The sequence below is a fragment of the Chlamydomonas reinhardtii genome, chromosome 3 (genome assembly GCF_000002595.2).
Source record: "Chlamydomonas reinhardtii strain CC-503 cw92 mt+ chromosome 3, whole genome shotgun sequence".
Lineage (NCBI taxonomy): Eukaryota > Viridiplantae > Chlorophyta > Chlorophyceae > Chlamydomonadales > Chlamydomonadaceae > Chlamydomonas > Chlamydomonas reinhardtii.
In genome coordinates, this window is record NC_057006.1 from 7130776 (window position 1) to 7153077 (window position 22302).

The 22302-nt window shown below is 60.3% G+C and overlaps 2 protein-coding genes across 2 annotated transcripts; one reads left to right on the forward strand and one right to left on the reverse strand.

The window, feature by feature from the left end:
• Positions 1–3888: 3888 nt before the first annotated feature.
• CHLRE_03g208558v5 (uncharacterized protein) lies at positions 3889–5430 on the reverse strand. Its single transcript, XM_001693251.2, has 2 exons — positions 5246–5430; positions 3889–4967 (listed from the first exon to the last, which is right to left on the reverse strand). The coding sequence occupies exons 1-2, from the start codon at positions 5285–5287 to the stop codon at positions 4356–4358; spliced, it is 654 nt and encodes a 217-aa protein (XP_001693303.2). The 5' UTR covers positions 5288–5430; the 3' UTR covers positions 3889–4355.
• A 15470-nt stretch (positions 5431–20900) lies between these two features.
• On the forward strand, positions 20901–22292 carry CHLRE_03g208300v5 (uncharacterized protein). Its single transcript, XM_043061549.1, has one exon. It carries the CDS (start codon positions 21677–21679, stop codon positions 21944–21946), a length of 270 nt encoding a protein of 89 aa, XP_042926437.1. The 5' UTR covers positions 20901–21676; the 3' UTR covers positions 21947–22292.
• The last annotated feature ends 10 nt before the right edge of the window (positions 22293–22302 follow it).

Below are 22302 nucleotides of genomic sequence, written 5' to 3' on the forward strand. Positions count from 1 at the left end.
GCAGAAAGTGTGCCAACAGTTGCTCGCAACATCGCCAATCCTTGAACATGGGCACAGGGCGGTGCCCTGGCTTTCTTGGCGGTGTTTACCGCTGATGCGACCTCCCTAGTGTCCGCCGGTGGACAGCGCCGACACTGCTTGGGGGTTTCTGGTACAGAAATTGGTGCGGTGAGCTTGGTCTCTGGGGGACCCATCACTCGGTGCGACGTCACCAACCTTGAATGCAGGCGGTGCAGGGCGGTGCCCAGGCCTTGCAGGAAGCGCAAGTGGTCGGTGACCACTGAAGATTTGCTGGTGCAAGCTGCTGGACGTCTCCAGCGTGTCTTGTACCAGCAGATCTTCGGCTAAAGCTACTGCTGCCAGGCAGGCCGCCTCCTCGATCTAGGTGTTGCTGTTGCCGCTGCTGTGGGCAGTGGAATCCACCACTGCGCTGCCGCTGCTGCGGCCTGCAGGTTCTGCTAACATGCTGCCGCCGCTGGGGCGCGCAGCTGCTGATACGCTGCCGCCACTAAGGCGCGCAGCTGCTGATACGCTGCCGCCACTAAGGCGCGCAGATGCCGGAGCACTGCCACCGCCACAGCGGAGGTTCAGGGTGGGTCACCGAAGTTGAACTTGCGGCTGACGCTTGCATCACCTGTGCAGGCCCCCTAGGTTTCCTTTTGGGCGGCGTTTCTTTCCAGGCGCTGGCGTGGCGTTTTATCGTCATCAGCTTATCTGGCGCCCATGTGTTTTAGCTCTGGCTGGCGTCGCAGCGCCTGGGCGGCTGTGGGCCTTCCTGCACAGCGCGTCTTGCAGCGGGCTGGAGCCCGCGTAGTCAGCGCCACATCTGGCCCGTTTAGTTTTCTGCTTGTGTCTCCTCTGCTGGTTCTCCTGGGGTGTTGCTTAAGCAACCGACTTGTGGGGGTGGGGTGGGTTTGGGCGGGGCGAGTGATGGTAGCACTGGTGGTTTCTTTTCTGGCGCGCGGTGGTGGTGGTTCTTGCGGTTAGGCTGTGGTGTAGTTTGGTGCTTGGGTTAGGTCTGGCGGTGTTTTTGTGCACCCCTCCCGGGGGGCGGGGGGGCCAGCCTCCTGCTCTGTCTGCCGGGTCGGGGTGGGGTGGGGTGGGATGGGTGGGGGTGGTTGGTGGCGCTTTTCGGGGTGTTTGCTTTCTGTTTTCTTCTCTTTTCTTCTCTTCTTGCCCTGTCAGGGTTCTGGTCTCGGGGACCAGGCTGTCTTCAGGCAGCAGGGGGGCAGCGCGTCTGCCCCTGTTCAACCTTGTAAGGATGATTCCTCAAAAAAAAAAGGGGCGTGCGGCTGCTGATGTGCTGCCGCCGCTACTGCTGGTGGTGACCGGTGATCACCCACGAGATGATGGACTGTAACTCGCACGATGCACTTCGGTAGCTAGGACCTCTGGCCCGCGCCTGCGTGCTGTGCGCTAACACCGCCGGTGCCAACTGCCAACGGGTGGCGAGTGCACCAGGGACTGTCGATGACAGGCCCTTGCTGCTGATTGCTGCCTTGTCGCTGCTTGGCAGGGTCCAGGACTCGGTAGACGGAAGCATCTGACGTACCTGAGCCAGCTCTAGCTGTCGCTTGTGTTGCCCGGGTCTCGGTGGTGTCACCTGACGGCCTGGCGCCTGCGCTTTGCTCGCTATCTGCCACTACACCCTCGTGACTGCTAGCCGCCGCGGCTCTGGGCCTGCGGGCATTGACTTGGGTCTGCTGCGGCTCCGGCCGGGCCGATGCCACCACGACCGCCCACCTGCCGCTCGACACGTGGCGGCCAGTAGTTCTTGCGCTTGCCCGTGGGGCTGCTCAGTCTTCTCGCACACGGGAACGGTGCGGTCCATGGAGCCGGACATGCAGGCGGCACCCTTGATGCACCACCCGCTCACGGCAGTCAGCCCGCGCGCTATCCACCCTTGCACCTTCACGCTGCTGTCATGCGTCGCGGCAGGGTCAGTCGTGGTGGTGGCGGGGCTGTCGCTGGTGCCCGCGGGCGCTGCCTCGTCCTTGGTTGCGGCTTTGCCGCCACCGCCTGGGTCGGCTGCTTGACCTGAGACGGTGCCGCCTGTGCAGGCACATTACGCGCTGCCTGCCCAGGCGGGCTTGCACTCGCTGGGACTTGCGTCGGCGCCGCCAGCTTTGAGCAGCAGCGGCGGCGGTGGCGGGCGACCCTCGCACGCCGCCCCCGGATGCGTCCCTTCTGCGGGGTACGTGGCAGAGGCTGTGGGACAGCCACGCCAGTCGGGGGGCTAAGGTGCTGGTGTACCGGCTGCAACATGCTTACCTGCCTTGCGGGCTGTACCGGGCGGGCAAGGGCATTCGGCCACGGGTGACCACGGGGTGCGGGGGGTTGGGGGCGCACTGTCCTCACCCCGCCTGCGGGCCACCTGGCCCGCGGGCGTGGGCCAGCCTGACACACATCTTCCTGGAGTGTCCAGCTTATGCGCAGGCAAGGACGTGGCTACAGCAGCTGTGGGCCTGCGTTGCGCCCCAGGCAGCGGAGCCACCAGTGACGGACGCGGGCTTCATGCTGGGGGACCGCATGGGTGTGTGGGCCTCAGGCCCGCGGGGGGCGGGCGCGCTGCTGTGGAGCACTTTGCGGGCCACCTTCTTGTACGCCGTCTGGTGTGCGTACTGGTCCCGCGAGCCTGCTAAGCAGACGTCGGAGCATGTGGTTCGGGAGGTGGTCAGCGAGCTGCGCAGGGTGATGCAGCTGCGTTTCACTGCTGCCACGCTAACCCCTGAAACCCTGTCGGCTCTGCCCACACAGCTTCTCACCGCACAGCTCAAGGCGGCTAAGCTGGAGCATTTTGTGGCCATCTGGGCGGCGGGTGGCGCGTTCTGTGAAGTGGAGGAGGTTCAGGGTGGGTCACCGAAGTTGAACTTGCGGCTGACGCTTGCATCACCTGTGCAGGCCCCCTAGGTTTCCTTTTGGGCGGCGTTTCTTTCCAGGCGCTGGCGTGGCGTATTATCGTCATCAGCTTATCTGGCGCCCATGTGTTTAGCTCTGGCTGGCGTCGCAGCGCCTGGGCGGCTGTGGGCCTTCCTGCACAGCGCATCTTGCAGCGGGCTGGAGCCCGCGTAGTCAGTGCCACATCTGGCCCGTTTAGTTTTCTGCTTGTGTCTCCTCTGCCGGTTCTCCTGGGGTGTTGCTTAAGCAACCGACTTGTGGGGGTGGGGTGGGTTTGGGCGGGGCGAGTGCGTAGCGCTGGTGTTTTCTTTTCTGGCGCGCGGTGGTGGTGGTTCTTGCGGTTAGGCTGTGGTGTAGGTTGGTGCTTGGGTTAGGTCTGGCGGTGTTTTTGTGCAACCCCTCCCGGGGGGCGGGGGGGCCAGCCTCCTGCTCTGTCTGCCGGGTCGGGGTGGGGTGGGGTGGGATAGGTGGGGGTGGTTGGTGGCGGTTTTCGAGGTGTTTGCTTTCTGTTTTCTTCTCTTTTCTTCTCTTCTTGCCCTATCAGGGTTCTGGTCTCGGGGACCAGGCTGCTTTCAGGCAGCAGGGGGGCAGCGCGTCTGCCCCTGTTCAACCTTGTAAGGATGATTCCTCAAAAAAAAAAAGCTCACCAGTGTCGCAGCACGTGGGTGCTGAGCTGGTGCCGGTGCTGGCGGTCGAATCCGCAGCGGTGCTGGAGTCGTTGTTGTTGTTGCATCCCCCCCCCCCCCCCCAGCTTCGGTGATGAGTCGTCGCCGAGGCTGGCATAGTAGACGACATACCGCTCAGCCGCGGTGACTGCGGAGCTGACGCACTGCGCTGAACTGCTGGAGGCGGCTCCCTGGGCGGTGACAGCGGGCGGCTCCTACTGCTGCCCGCAAACTTGGTTCCCGCTCTGGTAGCCCCTAATTCTCTCTGCTTGTCGCCTGATCTGGACGCAGGCGGACCTGACTCGAGCAGACTCCTGAGCTCGCGACTCGCCAGATCTTACAGCTTGCACGCGCCACCTTGTAGTCTTGATGGCGCACGCTCGAGACAGCAGTGACCGCAGCGCTCACACAGGTGTCGGCGGCTCAATGGAACAGTCGTAATGCAATGCATGTTGACTTGGTATGCCAGCTAGGTCTGGCTAGCGGTCTTTGACCACGCTTGGCCGTGCTAGCACTACCCGCCGAAGCAACACTCCGCAACAGCCGCCTGGATCTCACGCCTGACACTGCACCCTACGCTAGGCTTTGCCAGAGCACGCTCAGCCCGTTAGGCTTGGGAGCACCGCTTTGCGGCCAGTGCTGCTGCTTGACGCCCCGGTAGCGGCGCTTGACGCCGCCAGACTTCTTGACGCTGCGCGCACGCTCGCGCTGGTTCCGGAAGGCCGCGTCGCGCTTGGTCTTGAGGTCGAGCAGCCGTGCGCAGCGCCGACGGATGCAGGTCGCGCTTATCCGTCAGGTTGCGTTGAATGCCAGCAGGTAGTCGACTCGAGGCCAGAAGGCCTCGTCCTCGTTGCGCTCTGGCTGGAAGCGGAGGATTAGGGGCGGCTGCTTGTAGGCCTGCGTGGGGTGGAGCCACCCGCAGGACTGGCTCTCCACGTGCCGGAAGACCTTGTCGGCGGTACCGCCCTGAGAGATGAGGTAGCCCGTGCACGCCCCCTCCGCTGCCGCCTGCACGTCGCTGGTAACACTGCTACTGCCGCCGTCCGACTCCTCACTGGACTGCGTTGACGACAGGCTGGCACTGCGCGCCCGCTCTGCACGCTGCTGCTCTTGTGCACAAGCAAGCAACTCCCCAAGGGCCTGGCTGCGAGCCTGCTGCCGCGTGAGCTCACTGCGTACCGATGCCAGGTCAAGCTCAAGCTGCTTGACCTTCTCGTCGGCAGCGGCAAGCTTGCGTTCCGCCTGCCAGCGGAGCTCACGCTGGTCCTCTAGCTCCCGCTCAACGTGCCTGACACGGTCGAGCGCCTGCTCTGACTCCTGCCTGTCGTCACGCACCTCCCACCGTAACGGCTCACGTTGCTGCTCGCGACTGCCAGTCAGCTGGTGGCTGGTGCGGCCGCGGCTCTCGTAGCCGCAGCCGCGTGCGCGCGGGCGTTGCAGACCGAATAATAATAATAATAATAATAATAATAATCCCAACGCTGGCCCATAGGGCCTAGCATGTATTAACGGGGCAACGCCTTCGCTGATCATCTCTCAACCCAGTTCGAGAGAAGGCGGGAAGTCACCACGACCACCTTATCATTTGCCGGTCCTGCCCACCGGTGGGAGCGGGGTGGATTAAGCCCCTGGTGTCCTATCCATGTTCAGCTCGGATGATCTACCCTCACGGCTTTCGGTACCTGAGATTGGGGGATCAGGTAATGCCGACTGTCGGGCAACATCTCAACTGAAACTCTGGATCGATCCAGAGTCCGGCCCCTTTGCCGGCACTTCACGACCGCTCTCTTATCTGACGTTAGCCACGGATGACAAGGACACGACTGAAGAGCCGTGCAGTCCCTGCGGAGCGCCTGTGCGTGATTTGAATACGCACGGAGGTTTCCCCTGTACCGAATTTGGGGAGGATCGAACTCGGGTCTGATCCGACGTTACACACCAACTTATCGCTAAGCAACCTCTGCCGTGGTCGATGGCGTTGCGGACCGAAGCCTTGCGGGCTGAGGGCCTGGCCGCTGTCTTCACGAGCGTAGCACTCGCTGGGACTTGCGTCGACGCCGCCTGCCTTGAGCATGCCAGTGTCGCAGCACGTGAGTGCTGAGCTGGTGCCGGTGCTGGCAGTCAAATCCGCAGCGGTGCTAGAGTTGTCGCCTGCTCTGACTCCCGCCTATCGCTACGCACTTCCCACCGTAGCGGCTCACGCTGCTGCTTGCGGCTGCTGGTCGGCTGGTGCGGCCGCGGCTCTCGTAGCCGCCGCCGCGCGTACTCTGGCGTTGCGGACCAAAGCCTCGCAAGCTGCGGGCCTGGCCGCTGTCTTCACGCGCTTAACCCGGGGGCTTTGCCTGCTTGTCCTGCCCTTTGGGCGAGGGATCACAAGTGCACCCGAGTTAGTCGGGCTTGCCGGCGTAGTGCGGCGGGGAATCTGGCACGCGTGTGCGCCTTGCGCCGGGCTGCTGCGCAGCCTGCTGCATGCTGCCTGCCTCACGCTTGCGTGAAGCTAGAGCTCCCGGGTCGGGCGTGTCGCCCCTGCTGTCTCTTTGAGACGCAGCAGCCGAGCCTTTGGCTCCGGGACGGGAGCCCTCTTCCTGCTGGCGAACGGACGCTGAGCGGCTACCGCTTTGCGGGTCACGCTGGTCGTAGCGCCCGCTCACTGCACAGCAAGGTAAATCGGGCAAAGGAACAGCACTTAGTCCAGTGGATTAACAGCACGAAACCGCCGAGACAGGAGGGCAAGTCGCTGCTCGTCGCTGTTCGTCTGCTGCTCTCTCACACTCCTAAGATGCTAACGTTGCTCGGTCAGGCGAGCTAACGCTGAGTTGTGCTCAAGCACGTGACAGCACAACAATTCCAGCACGGCGTCAGTCGAAGCAGGTCGCTGACGGTACTTAGCAGCAAGGGAGTAGCGCATGAACTTGGTCCTGAGAGGAACCCAACATCGTTCGCGGTGTCGCTAACCCTCGACTGCTGTGCAGGGCTTTGCCCTGGCTAACCCCAGAAGCAAGGCCTTTGGCCTTCGTGCTCACTGGTATCGGTCGGCGAGACGCACTCGGCGTTCGAGCAAGACCTCGCCCACTTTGTGGGCCGCGCCCACTTTGCAGGCGGTCTTTGCTTGAGCTGTGGTCTGCCTTGGTCCCTTGCTCCGCGGACCAGCAGAACAGGCGGTCGACGGACAATACGTGCTCCGTCTCGGTATATTACAATTATTTGGCAGTCTGTGACGTGACTGCACACGGACGGGTCTTTAACTCTGAAATCGCTAAATGAAAGTCGTTCAAGTAGCTCAAGCAAAGACAAGCTTGCTTGAGCTCTCTCACGCGTTAACCTCGCTATCTCCGCATGGGACGCGGGCCAGTTCAGCCACCGCCCACCAGTTAAGCCTGGTCGCTAACGACTGGCGCCCAAACACACGAGGCTAATGCAACGTAGCATACACACGATACACTGGAAACCGCCGTGGCCTGAGCCCAGTCAACGGCTCAGCCACCCGGTTGTACGGACACAACGCATGACACACGCTCCTGGCACGACCGGGAACTCCCCTCACAGCCTCTTGCGGAACCCCGGGTCTTGCCCTTCCGTCTGCCGTACGCGCATCGGCACAGCTAAACACAGCACGGTGACACGCTATGCTAGGTAACCCGCTGGGGTGTGACAGGAGTTGCCCAAGTGCGTCCTGAATTGTTGCTATGTCAGATGCACGCACTGCGTCGAGGCACCAGACCTCCCCATCAAGTGTGTTCCATGTGTTATCATGTAAGACCGTGTTGTGGGTAGGGCTGTTCACCGAGTCTATTACTCTCCATTGTCCTGTTTCGTAGCGCACAGCAATTGTGTGTCGCACAGTGTACTGGTGGACGGTAAAACCACGAGTTCGGGCGGCTACCGGAAGGCTCTCTAGGACCTTTTCTTTGCTGATGTCGCCATTGAGTTGCGGAAAGTGGGTTCGGCGCATAATCAGCTTCCTGTTGGGGTAGGCGAATATGTTGCTGATGGTGGCATTGTGGTACAGGTAGTGGTTCAGGAGAAGTTTGCTGAAGGCGCCACTGTTGGGGCAGTAGCATTCTTTCCAGAACAGGGCATTCGGGTCTTGCGTGGCTGTGAGGTGAGCGTGCACTCGTTTAGCGTAGGAGAGGACATCTAGAGGGTCGAGCCATGCGAGCCCCAAAGAGCTGTTGAGGGTGTGGACACTGCAGAAGTGTTGCCGCTGTGTTTCACGGTATGTTGCATTGGACCGGGGCGGCCAGTGCCGCGCGGCTGGTGGTTGGGTGTTCACTGCCGCATGAATGCGAGGGTCGGCGGGCACCGGCAGGGCTGTCGGGCCTGTGGGCAGCGCACCTCGCAGTGTTGGCTTGACGTAGGGCACCGTGTGTGTCCGGTTTACTGCATATGTAAGCATGAGGAGAGTGGTTGCCTGGCTAGCAGTAAGTAGGCCGGTGGCCAGTGCTGGCCCCCAGAGTGTCAGCTGTGCCGGTTGCACACTGCAAGGGTCCGGCAGTGTGAGGTACAGGTTTCGCAGGATGATGGCCATGGCAGTTCCCCAGAGTAGGAGCTTCCGCCGGGCCCAGGTTGCAGAGGCTATCTGCCGTGTCACTTGGACCACATGTTTGAGGAGAGCTGGGAGACAGAGGACGGCAAGGATGGATGTCACTGTCAGTGCAAACAGGAGACCGAGGGCTGCGGGGATGGCAGTTATCCCAAGGGCAAGCGCTATCACACACAGAGGGGAGAGAGTGAGAGTGGTGAGTGTGGGACCCCATAGTAACAGGCTGAGGATTGCACCGATTGTACAGATTTCTGAGTTGACTGAGGCAGTGCGGGTTTCGGCATGCAGGAGGTGGGTCCAGAGCATATACATGGCCCCTGTTGCGGCCATGATTGTGAGGCTGACAATGGCTTTGTCAAGTATGGTGTGTAGGGCTTTGCCAGTCTGGGCGGCTGTTTGGTAGATGGTGAGTCTAGACCGGGTAGCAAGATGTGCGCCTACTCTGATGGCAATTGTATGGCTGTGCATGGCTGCCCGCACATGCCCTGCTCCAGCCCAGTGGAAGTGGACGATGAGTGTAAGGTGCAGGCGAAGGAGTGGTGAACTTTCCCAGGGGGCGCTACAGTTAAGGGTCGGTTGCGGCCCGTAGGCTGTTTCTGCCATGGAGTGCAGTGCCGAAGCACCGGAGCGCAGCAGGGTTCCTCCATGCCGATTGCCCAGGTCGCCCATCGCAAGTACACCCTACGTCAGTATTTCGGCCCCTAACCTCACCGACCCCCCTTAATCCCCCCCCCTAATCCCCCCCACACCCACCTGCCCCCTGTATCCTCGCCAGCCCAGAAAGCCTTGTAATAGCTCCCAAATGTGGTGTTTATTACGTGGAAACACAGGGGCGCGGAGTCCGGGGCGAGGCCTGTGGGCTCGTGGGGGCGGCCTCGCACCTTGCCGACCCCCTGACCCCCCCAGTAACCCTGACGGCCGAGCTGAGACCGCCGCGCTTCCTGAGCTGTAAACTTACTTTAGTAATGTAGTTGCATGTAGTGTATGCTTCTCGAGCATAGGGATGCAGCGGAGCAGCTGCCTGTGTCGACCGAGGCAGCATTGAACCCCTCCGGTCACTGCTGTCACTTGACGCATGGCTTTAGCGGATGATATCAATAGTCTGTTATGCATTTAGAGTACTTGTCGCAGAAGTGCAGGCTTTTCGGGTGTCTTAGAGAAAATGGTCGCGCGTCCCCCGGCCGGGGGACGCAAACCCATCTTCGTCAACTCGTTGACTTGTGTAAATTAAGTTGGCCACACTGTGCATATTGACGACTGCCTATAAAAATCAATCAACGCCAACACTCAAAGCCGTCCCCGAGTGCGGAGTGCTTTACATCACCGGGTTGAGGCCGTTTTCTCCTTCTTACATCCTCCCTAGTACACTAAGTTAAAATCTTACATCCGTAGTACATTATGTTAGAGGATGAGGTATGGCCAATGGAGCGACAGCCGGCCCGGCCCGTGGTCGTTCGGCATACACCACTTGACTCCGCCCTGCCACGCCCTGCCCTGCCCTGCCCTGCCCCGCCCTGCCCCGCCCCGCCCGCCCCGCCCCGCCCCGCCCCGCCCCGCCCTGCCCCGCCCTGTCCTGTCCCGCCCTGCCCCGCCCCGCCCTGCCCCCGTACTTTGATTCCGTTGTGTGTGGTTACAAGGTGTTGAGCACGACGTGCATTCCTGTCCTTGTAGAAATCGAGGCCCGGGCTGGAGGGCCCTTATAACGCCCTCTGTAACATCCGCATTCTTATAACACCTGCAACACTTATATATGCAGCTAGTTTGGTTCCCGAATGGGGTTGCTTCTGCTCCTCTGCTCCCAAATAGCATCTAGTAACGCGGCGCCTGGGGGTGCTTCTGCTCCTGTGCTCCCAAACGGCATCTAGCAACGTGGCGCTTGCAAAATCGATCTCGCTACCCGAACGCAACTGGTCATAGGATTCGTCCTGCCCTGCCCCGCCCCGCCTTGCCCCGCCGCGTCAGCAAACAGAGGACAGAGAACAACTGAGGAATGCGCGTCAGCAAACTTCCAGCCAGCCAGCAACTTGTCGGTACAGTAATTCCGGCGTTCGACCAGCCGCGCAACTCCTGCCCTGCCATTGCAAATTGTTTGCCATCTACTGGGGTCTGGGAATCAGCTGCACCCTACGGGACTTCACCAACCTGCCTGGACACTGTCCCATCGCACATCCCTCCCCACCCCACCCCACCCACCGTGTGGCGCTGTGCAGCGGGGCATATCCAGACCAGTGTAGATGTGGGTCTACCCGGCCTTTCCTGTAGCGCAAGCCCACTCCGCCTTCCGCTCTGGTCTACGTACGCATTAGTTCTGCAATGCACGTCAATAGCGCCACGACTGCTGAGTGCACTGTGGAGGCGTTTGAGCCTTAGCCACGACTGAGTGTCAGCAAGACACGCCTGGGTGTCCGGGCTGTAACACTGTTCTGAACGATGTACAAGAGGCCGCAGGCGAGCTGTTGTTGCACGGCGATCTGCACAGCAATTGTGTCTGTCTATGTGCGCACGCAGTATCCGTTTCCCATTCATTGCCAGCTCGCCACACACGCTTATGCCTGCCAAGTCTCCCGCGCTCTCCTGCTTCCCGCAATCACACATGTCCTCAGGTCCCGTAAGCAAAGTCGGCCTCCCTGCTTGCGCACAGCTCGCCCATCTGCTGGGGCGTCTTCGGGTTGCAGCCAAGCCTAGGCGCGCATAGCAACGTCACTCTAGCCTACCGACCACATATAACCGTCAGCTGCAGGGGAGGTCAGCTGAGCTGCCAACACGGACTACGCAAGTCTCGGTTAACAGTCCTCGAGCGCGCTACACGGACAGCCTGCGGGGGCGCCGGTGCAGCCACAGTGGTGTGACCGGTGGCGGAGACACTAATGACTGGCAGAATTTGCATTCATCCTAGCTTTCATTTCTCTGAACCGGCAGAATGACACAACAGCGGCGCCCGCACTGCTGCCTTGTCTACGGTCTGCAGCGACCTTACGGCCATAGCATCCTTCATGGCCTTGCAAGGCTTGCATCTTCCAGGGGTAGGCCGCGGCCGCTGGCGAGGAGGGCCCCAACCACGCGCTCGCACACGGCATCCAGGGGCCCACTATGCCTAGGTTCGGGAACCGGACCTCAAGCTTCAGGGACCGTATGCAGCCCCACGCGGCGAGGATGCGCCCCTCCGGACACGTCCGGACATGCCAAATCTTTTTCACCCTGCATTGGGGGGCGTTTCATGCCGCTCCCGCCCTGTGGCCTTGATGGCCTTCTTGCCACCCAAGGTCAGCACGGGAGCGTTTTTCAAGCACGTACCCCGCTCCGCTCCGCCCTGCCCCGCCCCCGTACATTGGCCCGCCCTGCCGACTTAAGCCCTGCCCCTCCGTTCCCCATCCCGCCCCGCCCCGCCCCTTCTCCCCAATCATAGTTCAGATACATTAGCATGCAATATAGCGGTGCTGAGCACACCAAAGCAGCCAAGCAGGTGGCTGCATAGACCGAAGTAGGGTAAGAGCCCTCACAGCCACATCCACCACAGGCGTACCAATTCTGCGACTTCAATAAGTAGTCTCTTACACACATAGATTATTCGGCGCGAATCCTGGGTCAATCCTGGAGGCTACGAGAAAGTCATTTGGGCATCCCCCGGCGGGGGGACGCGAAACCATCTTTGTCTAAACGCCAAGTAGCGATGTACAATCAGCCAGTTCTGCTTCCATATGTGAACCTGTATGCATTCAATGCACTAAGACAAGGCCATTCCCCACGGGAACGACGGGCGTCATAAATCTCAACGTTTCGGTCGTGTACCTGTCGCTCTTTCGAGGTAGCAGAGCCATAATCGTTCTGTCATGATACATAACATAAACACAACGTTTCCCGGGGCCTGGCTTGCCATGTAACGTCGGCATGGGGCGGCATGGAGCATTTCAGGAGTTCACTTCTTCTCTTGCAGTTCTGCGTTCATACTTATACCTGTGTCACATACATGAATTAAGCTATTTGACTAATCAACCATTCTTTGCGTCGCTATGATTCTGAGACGACTGTGCTCGAGCGGTGGATGCCTTTGTTCGCGATAAACCCTGTCGACTATGTGCAGCGACAGTGCCAACAATGCAAATCTTGAATGGAGTAATGAAGCTGGCTGGCTCGTGATAACGAGCTGGCATAACAAGCTCGCCGGTCAACAAAGTCAACCGCGCGTTGACCGGGGCGTTTCCACTCTGCAACTGGGCCCGGCGTAGTACCCTGTGATTGCTGGCTCAGGTAACATGTGCATTGCACTGAAACATTGCCAGGAGTTTGTTTTATGGACATAATGTGCGGGTCCACAAGTCAACATTCGCGCCGCTCGTCGCCCGCAGGTCGCTGAGCCAGGCGCAATGGCGTACATTAGCTCAAGGTCCGCCGTGCGCGCGCCCGTTTTCGCGGCTGGTGTCAAGGTTGCAGGTTGGGCTGCGAGCTGATGGCGCGCGGTCAGTCTCAATGCCCACCGTGCTCGCGCCCCTTCCCGCGGCTGGTGTCAAGCCCGCAGGGTATGGAGCTAGCTGCTGGTGCTAGGGCTTGGTTTCAGGTTAAGGCCCGCCGTGCTCGCGCCCTTTCCCGCGGCTGGATGGTGTCAAGCCCGCAGGGCATGGAGCTGGCTACAGTTGCTATGGCGTTGCAATCAGGTTACAGCCCACCGTGCTCGCGCCCTTTCCCGCGGCTGGATGGTGTCAAGCCCGCAGGTGGGCTACTGGCGCGAGGACTGCAGTCAAGCAGTAAGTTTGCAAGGCAGTGGCATGGTCCTGGGGACAGGGAGGGCAGCTTTGGGGCAAGGGACGGGCCCATCCCTTCAATCCCGTCTAACACCATGCACCACATTGCTGCCGCAGGGATGGTGTCAAGCCCGCAGGTGGGCTACTGGCGCGAGGACTGCAGTCAAGCAGTAAGTTTGCAAGGCAGTGGCATGGTCCTGGGGACAGGGAGGGCAGCTTTGGGGCAAGGGACGGGCCCATCCCTTCAATCCCGTCTAACACCATGCACCACATTGCTGCCGCAGGGATGGTGTCAAGCCCGCAGGTGGGCTACTGGCGCGAGGACTGCAGTCAAGCAGTAAGTTTGCAAGGCAGTGGCATGGTCCTGGGGACAGGGAGGGCAGCTTTGGGGCAAGGGACGGGCCCATCCCTTCAATCCCGTCTAACACCATGCACCACATTGCTGCCGCAGGGATGGATGGTGGAGCGAGCTAGGACATATGCTACGATGTTGGCGCATGGTGTCCATGACGGTGCTGCTTAGTGCTCAAGTGGCTGCTATGGATTGTGGAGGCCAGACCATGCCTAGTCACTTGTGTGAATCAGCTTGGAGGTAGGCTGAGTGTTGACTTCCCAGCTGCAAGGGACTTTGTCCCTGTGCGTGGTCTTGTGCGGGGCAAGGCGGGGCAAGTGCGGGGCAAGGCGGGGCACGACCACTGCGGTCTTGTAACAGCTGTTGGATGCCTGCAGTGCCTCTCTAATGGGCGGGACGGGGGTTGTGGGGCGGCCGCGGGGCCGACAGCTTCAGCAGGGTAAAGGGGGCGTTTAGCCGCCAGGCCCGTTCATCTGCGTGGGGGGGTAAGCCGTCTGGCCCAGTTATGCACATGAGGGGGTTACCCGCCTGGCCCCGTAACCCAAGGGGGGGTGTGAGGGGGGCTGTACTGGCCCATGCCTCAGAGTGACCCCCCCTGGGGGTTAAGGGGGGGGTTAAGGTCCGAAACACTGACGTAGGGACACTCGTCAATAGGCTTTCTGCAAGCAGTCTGATTGTCTTAGTCGCATATGAATGGTATACTCCCTCCGCTGTGCATAACTTTGTCACGCCATTTCTGCATGCCTGTGCTATTTTCAGATTGGTAGAAAGGAGCCCCTCCCCTACCGGCTGCACGCCTTTGTCATCGCATTGCGTATGTTGGTGCATCCAGGCTTGGGCTTAACCTTTGCGCGCGACAGGAGTCCGATAGGGCTTCGGTATTGCCTTTGTTCGGAGCTTGTCGGTGGCGGTTCCGTGAGCAAACTCGCATTTTCATAGAGCTGGGAATTAGCTGTAAATACTGGAGGTTCGGCTCGGCCCCTTTCTGGGACGTCGTTGGCGAGCGGCTCTGAGGCAACTGGTATGTGCTTGGAGCTTATAAGCCCCTCAATATGCGGGTGCTTTGCAGCAGCTGGGCTTTGCGAGGGTCTCATTTGCGACATGCCAAGGGGCCCGGTGCCAGCAAGCTTGCTAGCTGTGTAGCACGTTGTGTGCAGGATACTGGCATCAAGTATGCCTGTCTGAGAGCAGCGATGCGACGATAGCGTCGCGTTCACGGGGAAGCTGTAGCCATGGGAAATCCTCTCCCTCAGAGAGAGCTCGTTTACATCCGTTCGAGACGGATATGCAAACCACATATGGTCGTGGGGAGTTCGCTGGTTGCCTAAGTGCACGAAAGCACTGGCTCGCCCGGGCGGTCCCCAGTCAAACACCTACCGCTACGCAGTATCCCGGCTTGCCCCCTCCCCCCTGTCCCATTGCGCAGCATTGCAAGGCCAAGTATGACGGGAACTTAGGCCCTGAGCCGAGCTATCGGCTATGGGCTCATTCCAAACGTCCAATTCAGCGCGCAGTTGTGTGAATGGGGTGGGATGGGGGTGCGGGGGGAGGGATGCCCGGACTGTGCAGGGAGGCGCCGGTGACGTTGGTGAGCCAAGGCGAGAGAGCGCAGGTGGGCGGGGGCGAGGGGGGTTGCACATGATTTCGCTAAATCGCCACCACGATAGTTTGCACCGTTGATACCACAAAAATCAGCGCTGCTGATGCATCGAGATGAAGCAAATGGCGTCACTGCTTTTGCCGATCAGCGAGGTCGTATGCGCTTCGCTGTCACGCCAGCTCGTGTGACTGGACACGGCGAGGGATAGTGCCGGGAAAGCTGCCTAACGGCAGGGTTAGGGTTGTTGCGGCTGTCGAGTTTAGGGCAGTGTCAGTGTGAAACGGGTGCCTCCCGGGCTCAGGACGGTAGAAGGCTGAGTCATTGCTAGCCTTACTCTGATGTGCTTTACTGGTGTGAAGTACGCTGGAGCGCAGTTTGTAGATGCCGTTATGACGTGGTTATGACGCGGCTAAGGATTTGCGTATCCGGATGAGGCGATTCCCCCTTGGGGTGCCGTTGTTTGTGTGGTCACTAGCTCGAGACGACTTGTTCTGTCTCGAGCTCTCTGGTACGGCTTGCTGGTTAGCGATTTCACAGACAGAACCCCGCTGCGCCTATACACAGCCGGTGGTAATACGCGTTTAATCAACAAGAGGTCTTACCAGAATCGATATCTCGTCAACCTAAATTAGTCTGTGCGCTCAGCAGGGAGCAGTGAGCCATGCAGCACCAGCTCGAGACAGAACAACGGAGCCGTCGGCGGCCCGTTAACCTGCCCTACATCGATTTCTGAGCGGCCAAGCCGCGCGCGCTCTCTACGCCAGCTCAGGGCTCACAGCCTAGCTACTGGGACCCTACCGATCACCGGATCGCTAACTCAGTTAGCGATTTGACTCGTCCTTACGGCAGAAGGGACCCGGGTATGAATCCGAATAAAAGCCCAATTATGCAAAAGGCGAAAGATTGGTGCGAAACCGATTGGTGATCCCACGAACGATAGGTAATTGCCCTTAGTGGCAATTGTGGGCTTATGCCCGCTGAAACCTAGAAAGGTCGTGGTGCAGAAGTCCGATTTAGTGGCGAGGTCCAAGGTTCAAGACTAAGCTCAAGATCCAAGGCTCGAGGAGGAGCGCCATGACTCCTCGGTTTGCACGAACTGGCAGTGCTCCACTACTATAATGCGGCATTTCCCTAGCTCGATATGCTAGGTGTGCAGGCTTGGATGTAGTGGACTTTGAAGAGCGGCCTAGGACTTGGAGGTTGTAGTTTCGGAGGTTGTGACTCTTTCGTGGTGAGGCGTCAGCGTGAGGGGGACGGGCCCTCTCGCCCTAGTCACCTTGCCCCGTTAATCCATGCCAGGCCCTATGGGCCGGCGTTGTAATTATTATTATTACTGGGACCCTACCGTTCCAGCCTCTATTAAACCGATCGGTATGGGGGCGGTTACCGGGCGGTCACCTTGATAAACCGACGGTCAGCGTCGGTCAGCATCGGTTAGGATTGGTAAGGGTTGGCCGCACGGTAAAACATCGGTAAACTTTGATAAAATGGTAACTACCTGGTAACCCATGGGTATTTGGCTCCTGCCCAGCCCCTGTCCAGGCTCTGCCCAGGCTCGCCCAGCCCCCGCCCAGCTGCCGCCCAGGCCCGCCCAGCTGCCGCCCAGGCCCGCCCAGCTGCCGCCCAGCCCCCGCCCAGCCCCCACCCAGGCCGCGCCCAGTCCCGCCTTTCATCCCCTCTGCTCTTGCTTGTCGTAGATCACAACTGCCATCACCCCGCCCCATCCCGCCTGCCCCGCTGTCATACATTGCCCGCCCTGTCTTGCCTTGCCCTGCCCTGCCCTGCCCTGCCCTGCCCTGCCCTGCCCTGCCCTGCCCTGCCCTGCCCTGCCCTGCCCTGCCCTGCCCTGCCCTGCCCTGCCCTGCCCTGCCCTGCCCTGCCCTGCCCTGCCCTGCCCTGCCCTGCCCTGCCCTGCCCTGCCCTGCCCTGCCCTGCCCTGCCCTGCCCTGCCCTGCCCTGCCCTGCGCCGCCCTGCCCTGCGCCTGCCATGCCACACCACATCCCTCCTACCCCGCACCCCATCCCCCCCAGCAGGTTCAACCTGCTCCACGGCTGCCACGCAGCCATCTTGGCGGCAGCCTGGAGCAGCCTGCTGCTCTGGACGAGGTCCTCCCGCGCAGGCTTGTGGGCTGTCGTGTGATGTCGTGTCTGTGGTTTGCCGCTGCTGCATACCCCCCCCCTACGGGGGTGGCTCTGCTGTGTGTGCTGTGCTGAGCGGTAGGTTGTTGCCGGTGCTTATTGGGTGACTCAGTGCGTGTGACTCAGCGTGTCAAACCCGGTCCTGCATGGGAGCCGCTACAGGCCCAGCGGGGGTAGCCGGGCCAGAGAGTCCCTGACTCGCTGGTTGTGTTGCCAACAGCGCAAGCTAGCAGACTGTGTATCAGACTGTGTCAACCAACCCATCGCGAGCATTAGCCTTGTCCGTTCCTTCCCTTCCCAAACGTAAGCATCCCACTACGTTAGACTGCGTCAGCCTGCCTCGCGCCAGCAGCAGCAGCCAGCCTCCGTGGCTGAATCGCCCATCATTGGTTGTCCCCGCGTCAGCGTCCAGACTTGATCACCCTGGTACGCGGCTGGGCATTGGGACATTGGTGGCCATACGGGGTCCCTACACTCTAGGACCGTATCCGGTACATGCAACACAACCCGGCTGTTGTGCAAGTTCAGCTGTGGCGCATGTCAGGGGGTAGGTATTGCATCAGTGCAGTTGCTATCACGGATCACACCTGGGCTAGTATCAGGGCTTGGAACTGTATTGTCCAGCCATGCAGCTGAGCAGGATATATAGCTCTGCCTTCCAACATAGATGCCCACAAGTGTGGGTGCCCGTCACGCATGCCCCGCCCCCGTACTTTGGCCCGCCCTGCCCCGCCCTGCCCCGCCGCGCCCTGCCCTGCCCTGCCCCGTACTTTGCCCTGCCCTGCCCTCACCCCACCCCACCCCGCCCCGCCCTTTCTCCCTGTGCCCCAACATGCTTCACATGGTGATGAGCAAAGCAGCCAAGCAGGCGGCTGCGTAGAAGTAGGGTGGGGCCCCGGGTGGGACCCCTCGTAGTCACCTCCATCGCTGGCGTAGCAATTTTGCGATTTGAATAAGTAGTCTTTTACACACATAGACTATTGGGCGAATCCTGGGTCATTCCTGGAGGCTACGAGAAAGTCATTTGGCGTCCCCCGGCGGGGGGACGCAAAACCATCTTTGTCAATACGCCTAGTAGTGATGTGCTAAACCGCAATTCTGCTTCTGTAGGTATATCTGTATATAGTTAATGCACTAAGACCAGCTCTTACCCCACGGGAACGACCGACATCATAAATCTCAAGGTTTCAGTCGTGTACCCGCCGCTCTTTCGCAGTATCAGAGCCACGATAGTTGTGTTATAGTACATAACCTAAAACAATGTTGCCCGGGGCCCTGGCTTGCCATGCAACGTTGGTGGCATGGGGCATTTCAGGAGTTCACTTCATTTCTCTGCAGTCTGCGTTCATGCATATGCCTCTATCATACATAAACTGAAGCAAGCTATACAATGAACCAACCATTATTCGCGTCGCTCTTATTCTCGGACGACTGTGCTTGAGCGGTGGATGCCTTGTCGACTAAATGCTTTGGTTTGGTTAACACCACTCTCGTTAGAGGGTTTAAGGTCCTGGGTTCGATTCCCGGGGAAACCCCCGGATTTCCGGGCATTGAAACGCCAGTCTGAATGAAGTTTGGACTTTGGTTGACTTAGTCGGATTTCCTCTCTGGCTGTACGCCTTTGTCGGCAAGTAGTTCAGGTGAATGGATGAGGCGGTGTGGCTAGTAGGCAGTCTCTATCTGGTGATGATCCCCTTGGATCGGTTTCTGCCAGGTTCTTTGAGATCCAGCTTGGCTGGTCACATTGTAACAATAACTTTTTTTATATGCAGCGACAGTATCAAACCAATGCAAAACATGAATGGAGTAATGAAGCTGGCTCGTGATAACGAGCTGGCATAACAAGCTCGCCGGTCAACAAAGGCAATTGCGCATTGAACCAGGGTGTTTCCACTCTGCAAATGGGCCCGGCGTAGTACCATGTGATTGCTGGCTCGGGTAACATGCGCATTGCACTGAGACAAGGCCAGGAGTTTGTTTTGTGGACAGAATGTGTGGGTCCACAAGTCAACATTCGCGCCGCTCGACACCCGCAGGTCGCTGAGCCAGGCGCAATGGCGTACATTAGCTCAAGGTCCGCCGTGCGCGGGCCCGTTTTCGCGGCTGGTGTCAAGGTTGCAGGTTGGGCTGCGAGCTGATGGCGCACGGTCAGTCTCAATGCCCGCCATGCTCGCGCCCTTTCCCGCGGCTGGATGGTGTCAAGCCCGCAGGGCATGGAGCTGGCTACAGTTGCTATGGCATCGCAATCAGGTTAAGGCCCGCCGTGCTCGCGCCCTTTCCCGCAGCTGGATGGTGTCAAGCCCGCAAGGCATGGAGCTGGCTACAGTTGCTATGGCATCGCAATCAGGTTAAGGCCCGCCATGCTCGCGCCCTTTCCCGCGGCTGGATGGTGTCAAGCCCGCAGGGCATGGAGCTGGCTACAGTTGCTATGGCATCGCAATCAGGTTAAGGCCCGCCGTGCTCGCGCCCTTTCCCGCAGCTGGATGGTGTCAAGCCCGCAGGGCATGGAGCTGGCTACAGTTGCTATGGCATCGCAATCAGGTTAAGGCCCGCCGTGCTCGCACCCTTTCCCGCGGCTGGATGGTGTCAAGCCCGCAGGGCATGGAGCTGGCTACAGTTGCTATGGCATCGCAATCAGGTTAAGGCCCGCCGTGCTCGCGCCCTTTCCCGTGGCTGGATGGTGTCAAGCCCGCAGGGCATGGAGCTGGCTACAGTTGCTATGGCATCGCAATCAGGTTAAGGCCCGCCGTGCTCGCACCCTTTCCCGCGGCTGGATGGTGTCAAGCCCGCAGGGCATGGAGCTGGCTACAGTTGCTATGGCATCACAATCAGGTTAAGGCCCGCCGTGCTCGCGCCCTTTCCCACGGCTGGATGGTGTCAAGCCCGCAGGGCATGGAGCTGGCTACAGTTGCTATGGCATCGCAATCAGGTTAAGGCCCGCCGTGCTCGCACCCTTTCCCGCAGCTGGATGGTGTCAAGCCCGCAGGGCATGGAGCTGGCTACAGTTGCTATGGCATCGCAATCAGGTTAAGGCCCACCGTGCTCGCGCCCTTTCCCGCGGCTGGATGGTGTCAAGCCCGCAGGTGGCGCGAGGACTGCAGTCAAGCAGTAAGTTTGCAAGGCAGTGGCATGGTCCCGGGGACAGGGAGGGCAGCTTTGAGGCAAAGGATGGGCCCATCCCTTCAATCCCGTCTCACATATTGCACTGCATTGCTGCCGCAGGGATGGATGGTGGAGTGAGCTAGGACATGCATATGCTGCGATGTTGGCGCATGGTGTCCATGACGGTGCTGCTTAGTGCTCAAGTGGCTGCTATGGATTGTGGAGGCCAGACCATGCCTAGTCACTTGTGTGAATCAGCTTGGAGGTAGGCTGAGTGTGGACTTCCCAGCTGCAAGGGACTTCATCCCTCTGGTCTTGTGCAGGGCAAGGCGGGGCATGACCACTGCGGTCTTGTAATAGCTGTTGGATGCCTACTGTGCCTCTCTCTTGGACGGGGCGGGGGTTGTAGCATGACTGCGGGACTGGGCAGCAGCCGGGGGCTGGGGCAGCAGCCGGGGGCTGGGGCGGCAGCCGGGCGCCGGGTGCTGGGGCGGCAGCCGGGCGCCAGGGGCTGGGGCGGCAGCTGGACAGGCCTGGGTGGCAGCTGGACAGGCCTGGGCGGCAGTTGGGCGGGCCTGGGCGGCTGCTGGGTGGGCCTGGGCGGCTGCTGGGCGGGCCTGGGCGGCAGCACTTACTCGATCGGTTACCGCCGGTCACTGAACGGTAACTGGTCAGTCAGCCGCTGGTTACCACGCCTTCTTTTAACCGACGGTAACCAGTGAAGCGGTCTATAGACCGTCGGTCTGCAGTCTCTAGTCCAATTAGACCGATGGTAACCGAGGTGACAAAGCCGTCATTCTCACGGGGACAACCTCCAGGTAACCGGTGATTTACCGATGGTTTAATGGGGGCTGGAACGGTAGGGGGAGTTAAGCCAGGATCACGTCCTGCGCTTGCGTCAAGGTTTAGCTGCGGCGAGCGCCGGGCCCTCTCAGGGTCAAGTTCCTGCCAGCTGCTTCCTGCCTCACCGACGTCTTGGTAGTCAAGGGCCCACTTACGTACTACAAGACAGTCCACAATTTCTGCTCTGGGTCACGAGAGTCTCGGGCGAACTGCGGCAGTTTTGGGACCGAGCAGCGTGATTGGCCATCACGACTTGTTTCTTTCCGAGCTGCACACTAACCTGATTCCTACGCGACACCGCTTTATTTCCCGTGCAGTGAGCCGAGCGGACCAAGAGCTGCTCCAGCCCAGTCGCCTCGCGACCGTCCCTCGCGCTCGCTCCCCGTCTCACGGGCACGGCGAAGCCAAGTCATCTCGCCACCGCGGCATCAGTCTAGCAGCCCCTCGGGCTCACCACGACACCAGCTGCGCGCGAGCATCTTCAGTGTGACCCTCGGCCACTCATCACCATTGGCTGACAAGCAGCAGTGCTTCAACAGCGCCTGGCCTTAACAGCTGCGGTGCAGGGCCCTCGGCCCCGCGCTACAAGCCGAGCTTCGGCAACAGCAGCGACAGCGAGCGTTCCGGTTCAGGCACCGACAGCTGGCGCACGCCAGTCTACCAGTCAAGTGCCTTCGCCTCCTGTCGCCGCGCCACCTCCTCTTGCCGCAGCGCCGCCGCTCCCAGCGGCCGCGCCGTTGCCACCGCTAGCGCCCCCGGTGCTGCAACAACTTCTCTCACTCCAACGAGCACACCATGAGCAAGCTGCTGTTCAAGCCTATGGACCCCTGGGACCATCAGTCGGTCCCGCCGCTGTCCAAGCACCTGAGGGAGCAGCTCAACGGCACACGCAAGTACCACGGCAACTGCGCGTACGAGGCCGTCCCTGTCAGCGAGGCGCTCCGCATCATCGACAGCGGACCCGATGTCAACACTGCCTACCACTTCTGGTGGGCCAAGGAGCGTCCCACGCTCCAGGAGCGCGCGCTGGCCCATCACCAGGCGGTGTCAGGCGCCAGCGTGTGACTGGACCCAGCATGGGAACGTGTCACGGAGGCTTCGACGCACGTCCGTAGAGGGGCGAATTTGCCGTGTCACGGTTGCGGCGTTTCTGCCTAAGTACGTCCGTGAAACCGCAACATGACGCCGAGAACAAGCGTGTGCTTAACTGGTGTGTGCTTTCCTATCGCCTTTCCAACGAAGTATGCGTGACGAAGAGGTGTGCTTGTCACCTGCCTGTCTGACGTTTCTCATGTCATCGGTGATTACGCGCATCCTGGGAACTGAGTGTCAACGTGTATATTGTGCTTCTAGCTTTCCGCACATGTTAGCGCCGTGTGGCGGTGTGCAAGTGGGGTCAAGGCCCTTTTCGGTGACCCCAG

Bases quoted from the DNA above. Each gene is read 5' to 3' on its own strand.
- CHLRE_03g208558v5 (XM_001693251.2), bottom strand. From the start codon at position 5,287: ATGTTGCCCGACAGTCGGCATTACCTGATCCCCCAATCTCAG. The intron at 4,968-5,245 runs GTACCGAAAGCC...TGCGGCTACGAG, and splicing joins ACCTGATCCCCCAATCTCAG to AGCCGCGGCCGCACCAGCCA.
- CHLRE_03g208300v5 (XM_043061549.1), top strand. From the start codon at position 21,677: ATGAGCAAGCTGCTGTTCAAGCCTATGGACCCCTGGGACCATCAGTCG.